We start from the raw sequence: 18,577 nt of genomic DNA, 5'->3' as shown, positions 1-18,577 counted from the left end.
AGTCTCCCTTCCATTTTGTACTGATTGCCTCCTCTGTTTATGATATGTTTTGCTGGTTTAGATGCTTTGGGCACTGTGCCACTGATATTCAGTGCCACAGTGCAACTGCACCCCATGTTAAATTGATGTACTGAATTAGTAACTCCATGATTGGCTTATTTGATTTACTTTTCAGACCTTAGTAGAGTGCACCAGGGCTTACAACATTGGTTGTGACACCCTCAAGTACCCCCTCTGTCACATACTGCAGGGTGCCATTCGGCTTTGCATCTGCATTCCAAAGGATTATGCAGCACATTCTGAGAAGCTCAGAGGCCAGAAAGATAAGACCCTGTTAAAAAGCCAGAAAATTACTCTGGTATCTGTATTAGTATGTGAGGGGCATATTAACAAGGAACAGGGAAAATTAATGCTAAGGGCGCTTAGCGTTAATTTTTTTAACCCCCGCTATCTCTAGATAATTTCGCCTGGTTATCGCATTATTAACAACGCTAACCGCCTAGGCGATAAAAAATCCAGCGAACAGAAAACGATACTTGTAAATCGGCCTTACCAATTTGGCAATATTTAGTTCATAATATATTAGTTAATCACTGCACATTTCCTCAGTTGTGGATGTATTGGCTTAGAATACCTCACCCCCTTATGTGTCTGACCCCACCCCCCTTCACCCGCCCACTCACTTTAGTACCTCTTTGAAAGTTCACCCCTCGCGAACAGACAATTCTTACTGCTGATGGAAATGGGTCTTACCACGGGTGATTTGCACCTGCACTGTGAACCTCTGCTCCTTCGTATCATCGACAAAGGAACACCAGTACCAACCGGCATCGGCCTCAGTCAGCTGGTTCATGAGGATGGTCAGGGTGCCATTTGTTGGGTTGTCAAACAGAGCGAGACGTCCTTCCATGTTAGGTCTAACGAAGCCGCTGTTGGTGATCAGTTGTGTGCAGCCGTGATCTCTCCACTTGCACCAGTACATGATGGAGTACTTCATCCGTGGGTCGTAGTGACACTCGGCTGCTATGGAGCCGCCCAGTGGTGCAGTCAGTATGTTGCGCACCAGCGGGATTGTTGTCTCTGGGGGAGAGGGAAGATGGTGATTTTATTAGGGGATCATAAATGCAAACATAATACTAATATTGTCTGCTGAGCATAATAAATGATGCCTATCTATAACATTTTACTAGTAAATTCATTCCATTATTGCTTTGTCCACTGGTCATGTCCCTTGTGTTTATTCTGACTTGGAAGATCTCACAGGCATTACATATACACGAACAGAGACACTCTGGGGCATATTTACAATGTCTGGCGCATCTCTGCAAATCAGCAGGGATGCGCCAGAACAGATGCGACACGCAAGTCTCCCCTCGCGCCACCTCGGATGCGTCGCATTTACAATGCGGCGCACCGTGGCGCAAGGATAGGCAGGTGCGTGTCGCTTCTTGTGGCGTAAGGGCGGCGCATTGCTGGAGACGCGTCGTAAGCGTGAGGCAACCCCAGCAATGCACAGGGGCCACCCATACCTAACGTGGTGCGCAACTCCATACGTCTGCTTCAATCTTGTAGATTTCACTGCGTCACTTTTACGAGGCGTTCCTGCGACGGAACACTGACCCTGCGACGGAACGCCCACATGAAACCTAACGCAGGTTTCATGTGGCGCAGGGCTTTACAACGTGACGCATCTCCCTAGATGCGTCACGTTGTAAATAAGGCGCAATGTGGCGCAAGGTTTACGACGCCGCTGCGTCACAGAAGTGACGCAACGGTGCCGTAAATGTGCCGCATGGGGCTTGTAAATCTACCCCTCTCTGTCTTAGTCTTAATCTTAAACAGTATTAAACTAAGGAGCAGATTTAACTGTAACAGTAACAACTGTTGCCCTGCTGTGTTTTGTTGTACGGAAGGGAGGGAGCAGAACAGCAACATATGTACTGTTTTCTTTCCCCTTTGCACTGGCGCATTTTTGGCTGCCTTGCGCCAAAGCAACTACCCTTGCACCAAATTGTAAGTGTATGTGTGTGAGGTCAAGCATAGGTTTTTTACAAAATGAGTACCATTCCAAGTACAAAATACTATGCTTAGGCATAGTTTGACTATGCCGCACTTTGTATGTGTTCTGTCTGCATAGTGCAGAATACATGAAAATTTGAAAATGTTTTGTGAAAAGAAACCTTTTTTCATTCTTTACGCCTTACTAGAAGAGGTATTATTTTTTAGCACAGAGTTTTTTCTACCATTTTAGTAAATAGGGCTACATGGCGAAATCCATGGGTGGTTACATGAGTGCCCGGTTACCACGCATAGTAAGCCCGTTAATACAATGGAGCACAAAGTAGCACTAACTCTACATTATGTTACTTTAAAGTAACTTTGGAACTCAAATCAGTATTTGCAATAGAAAATTAATACCAAAACAATTTGTTATTAACATGCCCCTCATTGATGAGATATGACTTGTCTAACTATACCTAGATATGCGTCGTATATTCATTCTACTGTGCTATAACATACATATATAAATATATATGTAATTACTATAAACACACTGAGTTTCTCATAATTCTCTACTATTTTAACTGCGGAGGATACTGAATGGCACACTTTCTGTTATAAAGTCACAAATATGTAATACTTTGAATACAACTATAACATTTGTAAATGCACCATTATCTTCCTATAGTGTTGTATTTTGAAATATATATTTATACATTCCTTCCACCATTTATTGTGCATTGTAGTCATGAACCAGTTGAATCAACCAAAATGTTTCTTTTTTTGCAAGCATTTTCAGTGGTCTTATTTTTACATGACATGATAGTTGTGACAGAGTTTTTCAATGCTTGCTCACAAGTAGATTTTCTTGCCTTGTAGCCACGCCATGGAACTCCTGCACAACATAGTGTTCTGAAAGCTATTTCTGTTTCTTTTGTCCAGCCCTTGAGTAAATTTCCAGTATTGTGCCCCTCTCTAGTTTGTCTCTCACTGTGGTACTTACTGACCCACTATTTCTACAAGGATTTCTACTAGTAAAACTTACATAGAACATTCACATTACTTTGAATATGGAGGCAAGCAGTCGAATATATATATGTATGTATGTATATATATATATATATATATATATACACGCACACACACATATGCATGATAAATATCATAGCTTTCATCCTCAAAATTGGAATCTCCATGTCACTCTCACCTTCAGAAATGTGCAGGTTGAAATCTGTTGAGTCTCCGTACTCCCCATATTTTCCAGTTCCACACGTGTAATGTCCAGTGTCGCCTTTCTCCAGATGAATAATGTGGACCACAAAGGTTTTGAGGGAGGCTTCATAACTCAACATGACTCTTCCCTTGTAGTTCTGGTCTACCTGCCATGTGCTGTCAATGATGTTCTTGCACCCGGTTTTGTCCAGTTTACACAGGTATTTCCTTGAAGCCGCGTGCACTTCATCATACGGGCAGGATATGGACACTTCACCTCTGACCTGGCCGTATAAAAGTTCAGCCTCCTCAGGAACAATGGAATCTGGCAATGCATGAGGCATATACATGGTTACAAAACAACCTGCAACACGCATACAAGTACTGTGTCATTCCATAAACCTAGTACGGTACAGCAATTTCTTGTCACTGCCACGGCAGAAATGTCAATCTGCTTCTTTACAGACAGAGTGACTGTTGTCTCATGTGTGTTTTTCAGCTTTAGCACTAAATGTGGTATACTTTTAACTCATCATTTACTACACATGCCAGGCATCTTGTGCTGCACTGTACAATACTGTACGATATATACATATCTCTCTCTCTCTCTCTCTCTCTCTCTCTACCTCTCTCTCTACATACATATATATAAATATATATATATATATTCACTGAAAAATCATAGGTTTCAGAGACGTTCTAGTTAGAAATTAGCATTTAAAAAACCTTAGAAATTCACAGAAAAAAACATGGGTTTCAGGGGTGTTATAGTTAGCTGTCCATTTCACTCGTACAAAATCATAGAAATTCCTCCGTTATAGTTAGTTCTGCTAACTATAACTCGCGCGCCCGCAATGCACTGCTGATGATGTCACATATTGCATAATTCATGACATGGTCCCGGGCAGACACCTCCGCTCTTCTTCCCAGCTTCTTCTTAGCGTTCCTCGCTACCGCACGAAAAAACTCGGCGGCTCGAGATTTTCAATTCTCGCCCCCCTGTTTTGGAACGCACTTCCTTTGGCCATTAGATCCATCCCCACCTATATAGACTTTCGCAAAGCTCTCAAATTCCATCTATTCTCCATGGCTTATCCGTTGGAGTTGCTTTCCACCTTGTCTTAGATAGTCTTTGTTTTTGCAGCGCCAGGAAACCGCTTGGTAACAGAGCGCTTTACAAAATTCTTCAACTTCAACTTCAACTTCATGGTCAGTGACATCACTGATGACATCACTGATGACATCTCAAATGACATCACTGATGACATCATCCAGTGAATGTGGTTTAGTTTGAAATTTAAATATGTATTATATATATACCAATCTGTATTGAAGATTGAGTGGATATATAACTGTCTGGATGAAGGATTTAGTAGCTGTCTGACTGTCTGTTTAAGTGAGTAATTAAAAGTGTCTCACTTAAGACATGGATTAGTAACTAAACTATGTGAATGTGTGCATCACTGTCTCTGTTGTTGTATAACATGCTGCATCAGTTGGTCACTAACTACATGAGTGTGTATATTACTTATTGATTAGTTGGGTGAGTATTTGTATGGGACACTGAGTGTGTGTGTAGTTGGATGGGGTGTGTGAATGGTTGATTGACTAGGTGTATAGGTCATAAGAGTGCATGTGGAAACAGTTGTTTGGGTGACTGAGTGTATTTATTTGTGTGTTGGTGAGCGAATAAATGTTTTAGTTGTACATCTTCAACAAAGTAAAAAAATTAAAGGCATTGTATGTGAGAGTTGGTGTATATAAATAAGTATATTTAAGAGTCAGTGATTGTGAGAGTAACTATATGAATGAGTGTATAATTGTAATGGTGATTTCTTAACATATTAACTATGAGTTACTATGTGTTTGAATAAATGAGGTGTTGTTGGATAATTGTGTAAGTGAGTAAATGTAAGTGTGATTAATTATTTCATGATTGAGTAGGATGACTGCATAACCAACTAAGATGACTGCTGATGTGTCAATGTCTATATATGTGTATAAGTGCATTTGATAGTGTTCTATTAATTAGTGACTGCATGTATAAATGATTCTGTTGTTGAATGGGTAGTTGTGTGTGTAGACCTAGGAATCAGTAAGTGGGTATGTAGTAACTGGTATTGGTGTGTCAATGGTTTCAAATATGGCACTCTGTATTTCACAGTGAGCGATGAAAGGTTATACTAGTGTATGATGAGGTGTATCAGATTGTCACGTCGATGATGTCATCAGTGATGTCATCAATGAGGTCATTTGAGATGTCATCAGTGATGTCATCAGTGCTGTCACTGACCATCTCATGAATGATGCAATATGTGACATCAGCAGCAGTGCATTGCGGGCGCGCAAGTTATAGTTAGCAGCACTAAATATAATGGAGGAATTTCTATGGTTTTGTACGAGTGAAATGGCCAGCTAACTATAACACCCCTGAAACTTATGGTTTTTTCTGTGAATTTCTAAGGTTTTTTAAATGCTAATTCCTAATTATAACGTCTCTGAAACCTATGGTTTTTTCAGTGAATTTCAAAGCTTTTTTAAATGCTATTTTCTAACTATGGCGTCTCTGAAACCTATGTTTTTTTTCAGTGAATTTCAAAGGTTTTTTAAATTCTAATTTCTAAGTGTGATAGTAGTTTTGTACTGATTTTCTACAGTTTTTTAACAGTTTATTTATAAATATTGTATTCATTTAACAACATTATGTATATTTCTGAAAATTGCAAAAAAATAAATGAAAAAAATTCCAAACTGAAATACTCATGAATTTTTTTGTTTTAATTTTTCATTTTAATATATTTATATTATTTTCTTTTTTTTTTTAAATAAAAATTCGAAGTCGCGCACTCAAAGCGTACACATCACAGTGGGTGCACGGATTCTAGCTGCCATTTTAGAAAAGTCGTGAAAGATCTGCGTACGGTGTGCGACGGCTGCGTGTTTTTCAATTACATCATATACATTTAATATTACGTGATGTGCGTGATTGGTATGCGACCAGTCTGCGACTCCTGCTCCCGCGCATTCGGAAAACATGCACATTACGGTACGAGATGCTTGCGCGGTGGTGGGTCCCGCGTGACGGCATATACGTGCTGGGGCGCGCGACTCCCGCAAAAAAACAGATATGTTCCAAAATGATATGTCTGCGTCTTTAACATACATATTAGGGCAAGAGATTATCCAAGATATTCATAAAAATAATATATTTCTACTTCTAATAAACTTATATTATTTTTAAATATATTTTCGCGAAGTCGGGTGCGTGCATCGTGAGCGCAGAGAACCAGGTCAGCAGAGCTGCTGTAGAGCCAGAGAAACCAGGTCAGCAAGCCGTTGTAGAGCCAGAGAAGCAGGTCAGCAGAGCTGCTGTAGAGCCAGAGAAACAGGTCAGCAGAGCTGCTCTAGAACCAGAGACCCAGGTCAGCAGAGCTGCTTTAGAGCCTGACGCCCAGGTCAGCAGAGCTGCTCTAGAGGCTGAGAACCAGGTCAGCAGAGCTGCTGTAGAGCCAGAGAACCAGGTCAGCAGAGCTCTTTAGAGGGAGAAAACCAGGTCAGCAGAGCTCCTCTAGAGGCAGAAAACCAGGTCACTAGAGCTGCTTTAGAGGGAGAGAACCAGGTCAGCAGAGCTGCTCTAGAGGGAGAGATCCAGGTCAGCAGAGCTGCTTTAGAGCCAGAGAACCGGGTCAGCAGAGCTGCTTTAGAGCCAGAGAACCAGGTCAGCAGAGCTGTTGTAGAGCCAGAGAACCAGGTCAGCAGAGCTGCTCTAGCTGACACTGACTGACTGACACTGACTGACTGACACTGACTGATTGACACTGACTGACACTGATTGACTGACACTGACTGACACTGACACTGACTGACACTGATTGACTGACACTGACTGACTGACAATGACTGACACTGATTGACTAACACTGACTGGCTGACACTGACTGACTGACTGACACTGACTGACACTGATTGACTGACACTGACTTACACTAATTGACTGACACTGACTGACACTGATTGACTGACACTGACTGACTGATACTGACACTCACTAACTGACTGACACTGACTGCCTACTCTCTACTACTCTACTGCTCACTCTCTACTACTCTCTCTCTACTACTCACTCTCTACTACTCACTCTCTACTACTCTCTACTACTCACTCTCTACTACTCTACTACTCTCTACTACTCACTCTCTACTACTCACTCTCTACTACTCTCTACTACTCACTCTCTACTACTCACTCTCTACTACTCTCTCCTACTCTCTCTCTACTATTCACTCTCTACTACTCTCTAGTATTCACTCTCTACTACTCTCTACTACTCTCTCTCTGCTACTCACTCGCTACTACTCTCTACTACTCACTCTCTGCTACTCACTCGCTACTACTCTCTACTACTCTCTACTCCTACTCTCTAGTACTCACTCTACTACTCCCTACTTCTCACTCTACGACTCTCTACTACTCTCTACCACTCACTGTCTACTACTCACGCTCTACTACTCTCTACTACTCTCTCTCTACTGCTCACTCTCTACTACTCACTCTCTACTACTCGCTCTCTACTACTCTCTACTATTCACTCTCTACTACTCACTCGCCACTACTCTCTACTACTCACTCTCTACTACTCACTCTCTACTACTCTCTACTCCTCACTCTACTACTCTCTACTACTCTCTACCACTCACTCTCTACTACGCTACTACTCATGCTCTACTACTCTCTACTACTCTCTCTCTACTACTCACTCTGTACTATTCACTCGACTACTCTCTACTACTCACTCTCTACTACTCTCTCTCTACTACTCTCTACTACTCACTCTCCACTACTCACTCTCTACTAATCGCTCTCCACTACTCTCTACTCCTCACTCTCTACTACTCACTCTCTACTACTTGACTACTCTCTACTACTCTCTCTACTACTCACTCTTTGCTACTCACTCTTTACTACTCTACTACTCTCTTCTACCCTCTCAACTACTCACTCTCTACTACTCTCTACAACTCACTCTACTACTCGCTAACACTCACTCTCTACTACTCTACTACTCACTCTCTACTACTCTCTCTCAACTATTCACTCTCTACTACTCTACTACTCTCTTCTACTCACTCTCTACTACTCACTGTCTACTACTCACTCCTTACTACTCACTCTCTACTACTCGCTCTCTACTACTCTCTACTGCTTACTCTCCACTACTCAATCTCTACTACTCGCTCTCAACTACTCTCTACTACTCACTCTACTACTCACTCTCTACTACTCTCTACTACTCTCTCTACTTCTCACTCTCCACTACTCTCTCTACTACTCACTCTCTACTACTCTCTACTAATCACTCTCTACTACACTCTCTCTACTACTTGCTCTCTACTACTCGCTCTCTACTACTCTCTACTACTCACTCTACTACTCACTCTCTACTACTCTCTACTACTCACTCTCTACTACTCCACTACTCTATACTACTCACTCTCTACTACTCTCTACTACTCTCTCTACTTCTCACTCTCCACTACTCTCTCTACTACTCAGAACCGAGGCACAAGAAACCTATAAAACAAACGCGAAAAACTCGACAAGGGGGCAGGGTAGAAACCACCCTGACCCCCTAGGCCTGCTCAGGGGGTCCCACATGGACCCCCAAGGCCCCCAATCTTTTTTTTTTAAACGAGAGGATGCGCGCTGGATGCGCGGATCCTCCCGATAGAAAAAAAATAAATTAGCCCGGGCTCCCGCGGTGAATATGGTAATTTGCCCCCGGGGGGCCAAATCCCGGGGGCAGAATTAAAAAAAAAGTGTGGGGGGTCCCAATCCCCCTACACTGCCCCGGGAACCGCCAGCCCCCGGGGCTCAAAGATAGTATATGCGGGGTCTCATGGCCCCCCCGCAGCCCCAGGGACCGCCACCCCTGGGGCTTCCTGAAAATGGGTGGGAGGGCTCGCAGCCCCCCCAGCCCCAGGGACTGCCACCCCCCGGGGCAACTTGTCAATGTGGAAGGGGGGCCACACGGCACCCCTCCTGGAGCCTTGAATAGGCCCTGGGGACCGCCACCCCCCAGGGCCGGCTCCTGCAGTGTCCCGGGGTGCCCACCCCCAGGACACTGTAGTTTGCAATGATAGGGCGGGAGCCTCGCGGATCCCGCCCTGTCATTGCAAACTGCTTTGCTTCATTGAAGCGAGAGCAGGGAAACCTGCTCTCGCTTCAATGAAGCAAAGCTGATTGCTTTTCCACATGGGGAGCAGCATATTAGCTGCTCCCCATGTGGAAAAGCAATGCCAGCTCCCGCAGGATGCGGGGACCCGACTGGGACCGTAGGGGGATTAGGGACCCCCCACGGCAACCAACGGAGGTCAGGCCCCGGGTGATGGGGTACGCAGCCCCCCACCATTAAAATTTTTTACATTTTTTAAAAAGGGCCATGCTCAGGGGATGGGGTCTCCGGGGCAAATTATGGCCTCGGGAGGGGGGCCACGTGGACCCCTTCCCGATTTTTTTTTTTTATAAATAAAAATTGGGAGCAGGCCCTGGGGGATGGGATCCCCAGGGCCCAAAAAATAGAAAAAGAAGGGGGCCTACACAGCCCCCCTTCTGAAAAAAAAAAGACAGGATCGGGCCAGAGGTCACGCCCCCTCCTTACACCACTCTGCAAACGCACCCTGTTATCAGGAGAGAACCCAGTGCTGCATCTTTTAGACCAGCGCTGACCCTGAAAAGTAATTCTAAGCGTACTTATCAGTAACTTGTATTTCCTTCCATAGGAATCCATTGTGTGGTTTTCACCAGAAAAGTTTCTGTGTCCATTTTTGAAACGTACAAATATTCCTCTAAAATCAGCCGAACTATGAATTCCGATTTACTCACCTGTTATCATGAGAGAACCCAGTGCTGCATCTTTTAGCCCAGCACTGACCCTGAAAAGTAATTCTAAGCATACTTACCAGTAACTTATATTTCCTTCCGTAGGAATCCATTGTGTGGTTTTCACCAGAAAAGTTTCTAAGTGTACATTTTGGAAACGGACAAATATTCCTCTAAAATCAGCCTAACTACGAATTCCGATTTACTCACCTGATATCAGGAGAGAAACCAGGCCTGCATATTTTAGCCCAGCACTGATCCTGAAAAGTAATTCTAAGCGTACTTACCAGTAACTTGTATTTCCTTCCATAGGCATCCATTGTGTGGTTTTCACCAGAAAAGTTTCTAAGTGTCTATTTTCACAAACTAAACATATTCCTAAAAAATCGTCTGTATGACTTAAACACATTCTTTCAACTGTTTACAGGAGATTGGCCAGTGCTGGATCCAGGATCCACCACTGAGTAAGAAAAAGTAATGATAACACTACTTACCTGCTAAATGAATTTTCTGCCATAGGATAGCATTGGTGATTCTATGTGAAAAATGTTCTAAGTGTCAACTTTTAAAATACAATAATATTCCTTAAAAATCACTACTGTAACCAAAAGGCTTTAACTCTACTGTTTGCAGTCCTGTGGTTAGAAAAGTAATATTACAAAATTCATGACATGGTCAGTGACATCACTGATGACATCTCAAATGACATCACTGATGACATCTCTGATGACATCATCCATGTGACAATCATATTTACCTCATCATACACTAGTATAACCTTTCATCACTCATTGTAAAATACAGAGTGCCAGATTTAAAACCATTGACACACCAATACAAGTTTCTAAACACCCACTCAGTGATTCCTAGATCTATACACACATCTAATCACTTACCTATAGATTCACTCATACATGCTGTCAATGATCAATAGAACACTATCACATATACTTATACACCTATATCGACATTACACACCAGCACACATCCTAATCACTTATGAAGTCATCCTACTCACTTATGCAAACAATGGATCATACTTACTTTTACTTAGCTATACACTTATAAAAACACCGCTTCATCTATTCATATAGATAATAACTCATACTTAGTGTGTTATAAAAACACCATTACAAGAATACAGTTATCCATACAGTCACTCATACAATCACTGAGTCTTATGTATACTTATTTATATACAACAACTGTCACATACACTGCCTTTTATTTTTCTAGTTTGTTGGACATGTACCATTGAGACATATATTTGCTCATCGCCACACCCATAAAGATATTCACTTACCCAAACAACTGTTACAACATGTAGTTTTAACTTCAGATACCTACTGAATCAACTATTCACACATCTTTGGGCAGTCACACACCCCCCACCGAACCACACACACATTCACTCTCCCATACAAACACTCAGTTAACTAATCAATAAATAATATAGACTTTCATGTAGCTAGTAACCAACTGGTGCAGCAGTTTACACAACAACTGACAAAGTGATACAGATATTCACACAGTTTAGTCACTATCCAATATATTTAGTGAGACACTATAAATTAGTCAAGTAAACAATCACACTGCTACTAAATCCTCCATCCAGATATTTATATTTATATATCCACTCATTCTTCAATGCATATTGCTATATATATATATATATAATACATATTTAAATAACGAACCAAACCACATTCACTGGATGATGTCATCAGTGATGTCATCAGTGATGTCATTTGAGATGTCATCAGTGATGTCACTGACCATGTCATGAATGATGTAATATGTGACATCATCAGCAGTGGATTGCGGGCGCGCGAAATGTAGTTAGTGCAACTAACTATATCGGAGGAATTTCAATGGTTTTGTTCGAGTGAAATGTCCAGTTAACTATAACAAGCCTAAAACCTATTGTTTTTTCTGTGAATTTCTAAGGTTTTTTAAATGCTAATTCCTAACTATATCAGGTCTGAAACCTATGGTTTTTTTCAGTGAATTACAAAGGTTTTTTAAATGCTAATTCCTAACCATATCCGGCCTGGAACCTATTTTCACTGAATGTATATATATAGGGTGCGGGCGTTTATCTGAATAAAGTTCAGCTCATGCACTAAATTTGGGTCTGCTATTTCATCCATTAAGCTGTTTGGCAAAATGGCGGAATTTCTTCGGATATATATATATATATAACCTACTGGCGGTCGCCATTAGGTAGTTATAGTTAGGACCTATTTTCCATAGGAAATCCGCAACATTCTATTCCCGATAACTTTGGCGCCGGTTGACGAATATTCGCAAAATTTTCAAAACTTTTGGCCAGCTCCGGTCTGCTCCTATCCTGAAAGTCTCGGGTGATTCGTCAAGCGGGGGCTGAGAAAAAAGGGGGTACCAAAATGTGTTTTCCCCATGCAATTTTCCATTGTAACATTTAGTCGCAGCTACAGCCCGAACTGCTGATAGGAATTACACCAAATTTGGCAAAAAGGTAGTCCTTGGTTCAGAGTCATGCCTTTTGGTTAAATGGTGTAAATCCATTCAGTAGTTCCTGAGAAAATCAAAAGTAAAATCACATATATATCTGGGCGGAGCCTAACCACACATCTCATCGTGAGATCTGATTGGCCGTCAGCACTTCATCCAAGAAGTGTTGGCAGCCATCTTGGGACCAATATACACGATAGCACCTCATTAAAATGCATTGCAGTTAATAGTAGGTTTTAAGAATTTACTTACATTATAAATCATTTGTTAATGGTACCATACTCATTTTAGGAATTGTGGTGTGTTTTAAGGTGATTTTACCATGTGAAAAAGCCTTCTGCTGGGATATCATGAATAATGTTTGAGAGAAAACTATTTTCTCATGCTTTTCCCACAGAGGTTTGGAAGGTGATCTATAAGCTAAACTGAGAGCATATTTTCTGTAAATTCACATTATCTTTCTCAGTCATGTGAGAATGAAGTCTGACATTCTCAGTAAAACATGTACATCCAACAAGGGCAGAGACTGTCAGTTGATTCCTTTGTGTTCTACTGCAGTTTCCCAGAGTGTTCTAAAGAACAACTAGAGCGCTAACAGTCCTACTTATGACAAACGTATTGCACACCTGAAGCCATCTTGAATGGAATAAAGTGGTAACTCTTAAAACATTTAATTTAAAAAGGAACAAAATGAGGGGGTTCATTTTGCCATAGAAAGTATGATTTGTGCTGCAGAAAGAAAAATGATGGCACATTTTGAATGACTTCTCAAATCCTCTTTTATTTCATTAAAAGATTCTGACATGCAGACTGAAACATGCACTTTCAATACCAGCAGCAGACTTCCCTGGTGAGCAGTAGCTTTACTACAGTGATCTAATGAGCAACTAGAGTGTTAACATTCTGAATTTATGGCAAATGTGTGACACATCTGAATGCCTTCTTGATGGAATCAAAGTAAAAAACTGAAAGTAGTTCCTACTGAGGAGACTGTAGTAAATGAGGAAATTAGGAAACGTCATAACAAATAAGTCTCCCAAGATGGCCACCAGAGACAAACGAGCCCAAATGTAGCACAAATATCACCCAGATGTAGCCCCAGTATAGCCCAATGACAGAATTTCCCAGAGTGTTCTAAAGAACAACTAGAGCGCTAAAAGTCTTACTTATGACAAACGTATGGCACACCTGAAGCCATCTTGAATGGAATAAAGTGGTAACACTTAAAACATTTAATTTGAAAAAGAACAAAATGAGGGAGTTCATTTTCCCATAGAAATTATGATTAGTGCTGTAGAAAGAAAAATTAGGGCACATTTTGACTTCTCAAATCCTCTTCTATTTCATTAAAAAATTCTGACTTGCAGACTGAAACATGTACTTTGAATACCAGCAGCAGACTTCCCTGGTGAGCAGTAGCTTTACTACAGTGATCTAATGAGCAACTAGAGTGCTAACATTCAGAATTCATGGCAAATGTGTGACACATCTGAATGCCTTCTTGATGGAACCAAAGTAAAAAACTGAAAGTATTTCCTACTGAGGAGACTGCAGTAAATGAGGAAATTAGGAAACTTCATAACAAATAAGTCTCCCAAGATGGCCACCAGATACAAAAGAGCCCAAATGTAGCACAAATATCACCCCAGATGTAGCCCAAGTATAGCCCAGTGACAGAATGTCCCAGAGTGTTCTTAAGAACAACTAGAGCACTTACTGTCTTACTTATGCCAAAAGTATGGCACACCTGAAGCCATCTTGATGGGAATAAAGTGGTAACACTTAAAACATTCAATTTATTTTTTTTGTGTGTCCTCATTCTGCCAGCATTCTTGTTAGGGTATACTCTAATCCCTCTAGGTCTTATAAAGGGAAACTTGACCGGTGGACCATGAGACAATCATGAGTAGTGACCCACAAGCATCCACTTCCCTCTCTTACACCCAGTGATTCCGCCAATAGGAGAGAATAGTAGCCGACAGCAACATTGGCTTAATCATAGGATTCACGTTTCCTTTTCTTTCCATCTCACCAACGGAGCCCAAATTATCCTCTCACTCGTAGGTTCACATGCCATATCAGACTCGCTGGTGTATATTATATTTCTAAGACATTCAATAAACAATGGTGGACTTCCTGATTTCCATAATCTGCATATCTCCCGTCTGGCCAAGAGAATCACATAAAACAAAAATTTCACGTTACACGCTGAAGGCTGCACATTTTCCTCCAAACTTAAGCCAAAGAAGATTAACCGAGTACAGACTGTAATCTGCATCCCAGTTGTTTCCCTAATAAAGTCACAAATTGAATTCCAATAGGAGGATATATTTGGACATGTCATGAATAGGCGAATGTCATCTGCCTCTAACAGCATAAATCTAGGACAGTTATATGAGTTACTGGTGATCTTAGTTAACTTTGCAGGTGACCAGTACACTCTATAAGCAGTAAATAGATGATTTCTTTTGAGTGATGCTGGTTTAACTACTGTTAATAGAATGTCATAGGAGTTGCGCCACATTTGCATCAAGTCCTCTTCTCCAAACCCCTGACCCCAAAGCTTCATAATTTCAGTCTCTAGTTCCTTGTCTGTTTCCAAAAAGGCCCAGTACCAAAATGACAACTCTTTTTTCCACTGGTCTGTTCTCGTCACCTAGCTAAATTTTGTTTCCTCATCCTCCACCCAATCTTGTGTGGCCCACCAGGAACTTAGTTGATAGTATTTAAATCTAGTTAACTGCCCCTTACACAAATTATTAATTTCTTCCCAACTCATCATGTTTAAACCCTGCTTAAGATCAGCCCAATAGTAGATAACCCCTGATTTCAAAGGCTGGCTGAGCTGGTCTCTCAGACATTCAGGGGTTCCGAGAGAATCCCATATTGGGGCATAGCTCGAGAAGTATGGAACTTTTAAAACTTTCCTCACATACAGCCACGTATTCAGGTCAGCCTTCAAAACCTTTAATCTTACTTTCTTAAAAAACGTAGAATCTCCAAATTTAAAAAGAAAATGTCGTTGACCATGCGGGATATCCTCCATCATAGCCAAAAAAAGTGAGCCGATAGATGACTTATCTATCTTATTTGCCCGCATACGCACATTTTTAAAATGAAAAGCATAACTATATACAAACAGATCTGGGAGCGCCAATCCACCCACCGCCAATCTTCTCCTCAACTTCTTCCAGGAAATCCTGGGACCTTTTGATGCCCAAATAAAGCTACCTATTTTACCCTGGAGTTTGGCTATGTCTTCTTTCTTAAAGATTAACGGGATAGAATTAAAAAGAAATGTGATCTTTGGGAGAATAATCATTTTTATCAAATTCACCCGACCGTATATGTTCAGGGGTAAGTTTGCCCATTTTAACAACAGCCCTGCCACTTCCTGACTAGTTTTCCTCCAATTAATTTTTGTAATATCCTCAATCCTCTGTGCAATTAAAATCCCTAGATATCGTATTTGGGTTTTTACCCCTTGACTTTGTAGGTCCTGATTCCACTCCATAATCTCGGTTTTATCTATATTTACTTTATACCCAGATACCTGACCAAATAGCTCTGCCTTCCTCATTAAGTTCGGAATCGCATACTGCAGATTTCTTGTATACAACATTAAATCATCCGCATACAAAGCTAATTTAACCCCAAAATCATTTGATCTGAAAAGAAGGATAGTTGCATCTACTCTAATCAAATTTGCTAAAGGTTCTATATACAAGTTAAAAAGAAGCGGGGACAGGGGACAACCCTGCCTTGTCCCCCTAAAGATATCGAACCAGTAAGACAATTCCCCATTTATTAAAACGAATCAAAATCTGTTTCTAACATGTTTATCTGATGTTTTGAATTGGAATGAAAGCAAACATGCAGTTATGGAATTATATATTAACATCAAAACTGCCTCATTAAGGCCCCAAATGCAAAAAGAACAAATGATGGACGGCATGCTGAACAATGCAAATATTCACGCCCAGTCACAAAGATCTGGCTTTTACCTCGCCACCCCAGTTTGGACCCAGCCATATGCAAATCAGTCTTGACTCTGCTCCTCATGGGAACAGTCCAGACTGAACTTCCAAGCCAGTTCCTCCTTGGACCGGAAACAAGCATCCTAGAACCAGATTTTGTGGTATCACCCCTCATCAGCCAGGCTAGCTTGAATGCAGTGGCTCAGTGAGCACGGGACCCTCATCTGGGCATACCCTTCCCACTTAGGGCGACAAAACAGAAAAACTGTTGTATTAAATTCAATGCAGAACTCTCACGTTTAATATAGATCGGTGAAAGAGTATCCAATCACAGATCGCAGCCCTCTCACAGCAGCTGCCCTCATTGGCTATAACCTCAAATGCTATCACAGCAGGTGGTCCCCAAGCCTGACGTCACCACTTCAGCCTCTCGCCCTCAGGCTTTGTCTGGAGGAACTACGGTTCGGTCACAATATATGAGCTGTGCTAATTCTGTACCCCAGACCACTGGGTGCAATCCATGTTTTAGGTCACTTCGACTGTCGAAGAGGGCAAGGTACCCTTTCAGGCACCAGTCAGGACACATTTCTTCCATGGATCCAGCAGTTCTCCTCAGTCTCGCTCCCAAGTTGAACCCTGTCTCAGGCCTGCCAGCCTCCTTCATACCAAGTGAGATGTCTCAGCGTGGCAAGTAGAATACAGCTTCAAACAGAGGTGGTCTTTCCAAGCTCTGCCTGCCCGATGATCTGATTCCTGTTACTGGACTCCGCACACTTTTTTGTGGCAGAGGAAGGACTTGCTGCTTGTGCCATGCTGCTAAGAATATACTTGGTATTCCACCCGAAAATGTGTTTTGACTTTAATGTCTAGATTACTTTGACTGTGGTAGCACAGCCACAGCTGGATTCAAGACTGAGACATGCTCTGTCCAAAATGCTGACTGACATAATACATTTCAATGTAGATATGCAAATGCCACACACAACAAAGTGCAAAACAGAAACTCATCACTATGTTAATGTTTGCTCATGGTAACACTATTTTTTGTATGAATCAAACATTTTTAAAATGCACTGATTTAATGTCTTCTCAAATCAAAGTAAGAGTTGTTTTCAACTTACCATCCGAGACAGCCACATTCACAGTGGCAAAAAGCCCCCCGTGGGTGATTCCAATGCCACATTTGAAGTACCCCGCATCTGCCATCTCCAGCTGGCTCATCTCGATGCGGAAGTAGCTGTTCTCTGGGGAGTCGCTGATCGAGGCCCTGCCCCTGTAGTTCTTGTGCATGAACCCACTCGATGACACGACTGTGGAGCATTCTCGGTTGTTGGGCGCTAACTTGCACCAGAACTTTCTGTCATATTTGTTGGCTCTGGTGAGGGTGGGGTAGTAACACCTGATGGTGATGGAGCCATTAACCAAGCCCGTTATTTGCTTCGGTGCCACGATAGGACTGGACGCTGGTCATGGAAACAAAGAGAAAAACAGCAAGATGGCTAAAGGATATTTGTATGTAAAAAAGAAACAGGAACGAGGCTTAAAAATCAAAGAGGATGTATCTTGGTTCAGGCTTCCCAAGTGGGTCACAATTGGGTTCCTGTTCCACTATTTATTCATGTATGGAAATTAATATTATGCATACTATAAATCATTACCTTGAGATGAGTAATTAAAAAATGTATTTACCACTGTGAGATAATTACTTGTGAATCATGCACTCTCTAAGCATCCCATAATATTTTAGGGGCATATCAGCAACAACCGGCGATAATTATCGCTAAGCGCACTTAGCGCTAGGATAATTATGGCCGGCTAGCGTGGAGTTTTATCGCTGAGATAGCGTGCTATTAGCAACGCTTAGCTCAAAAGCGATAAAAATCCTAGCGCCAACTGCCTAACGTGAGATTATCGCTGGAAACCCAGCGATAATCTCACGCAATGTGGCGTTAGCTTGCTGATAGGGCCTCACAAACTTAGCCATGATATCCACCCTCCATAGGATATCATGGCTA

At 41.7% G+C, this 18,577-nt stretch overlaps 1 protein-coding gene across 6 annotated transcripts in view; it reads right to left on the bottom strand.

The window, feature by feature from the left end:
* LOC146869118 (polymeric immunoglobulin receptor-like) overlaps nt 1-18,577 on the bottom strand; it is a 261,239-nt gene that overhangs the window by 51,050 nt on the left and 191,612 nt on the right. For all 6 annotated transcript variants that reach the window (XM_085613995.1, XM_085614084.1, XM_085614708.1 and 3 more), the window contains 3 exons: nt 17,684-18,025; nt 3,209-3,538; nt 754-1,080 (listed from right to left, as the gene is read on the bottom strand). In XM_085613995.1, the coding sequence (XP_085470121.1) occupies nt 754-1,080; nt 3,209-3,538; nt 17,684-18,025 (999 nt within the window). The remainder of the gene's footprint in view (nt 1-753; nt 1,081-3,208; nt 3,539-17,683; nt 18,026-18,577) is intronic.

The sequence above is a fragment of the Triturus cristatus genome, chromosome 1_1 (genome assembly GCF_964204655.1).
Source record: "Triturus cristatus chromosome 1_1, aTriCri1.1, whole genome shotgun sequence".
Taxonomy (NCBI): domain Eukaryota; kingdom Metazoa; phylum Chordata; class Amphibia; order Caudata; family Salamandridae; genus Triturus; species Triturus cristatus.
The sequence above is the reverse complement of the archived record's forward strand: the minus strand, read 5'-3'. Positions and strand labels throughout refer to the sequence as shown.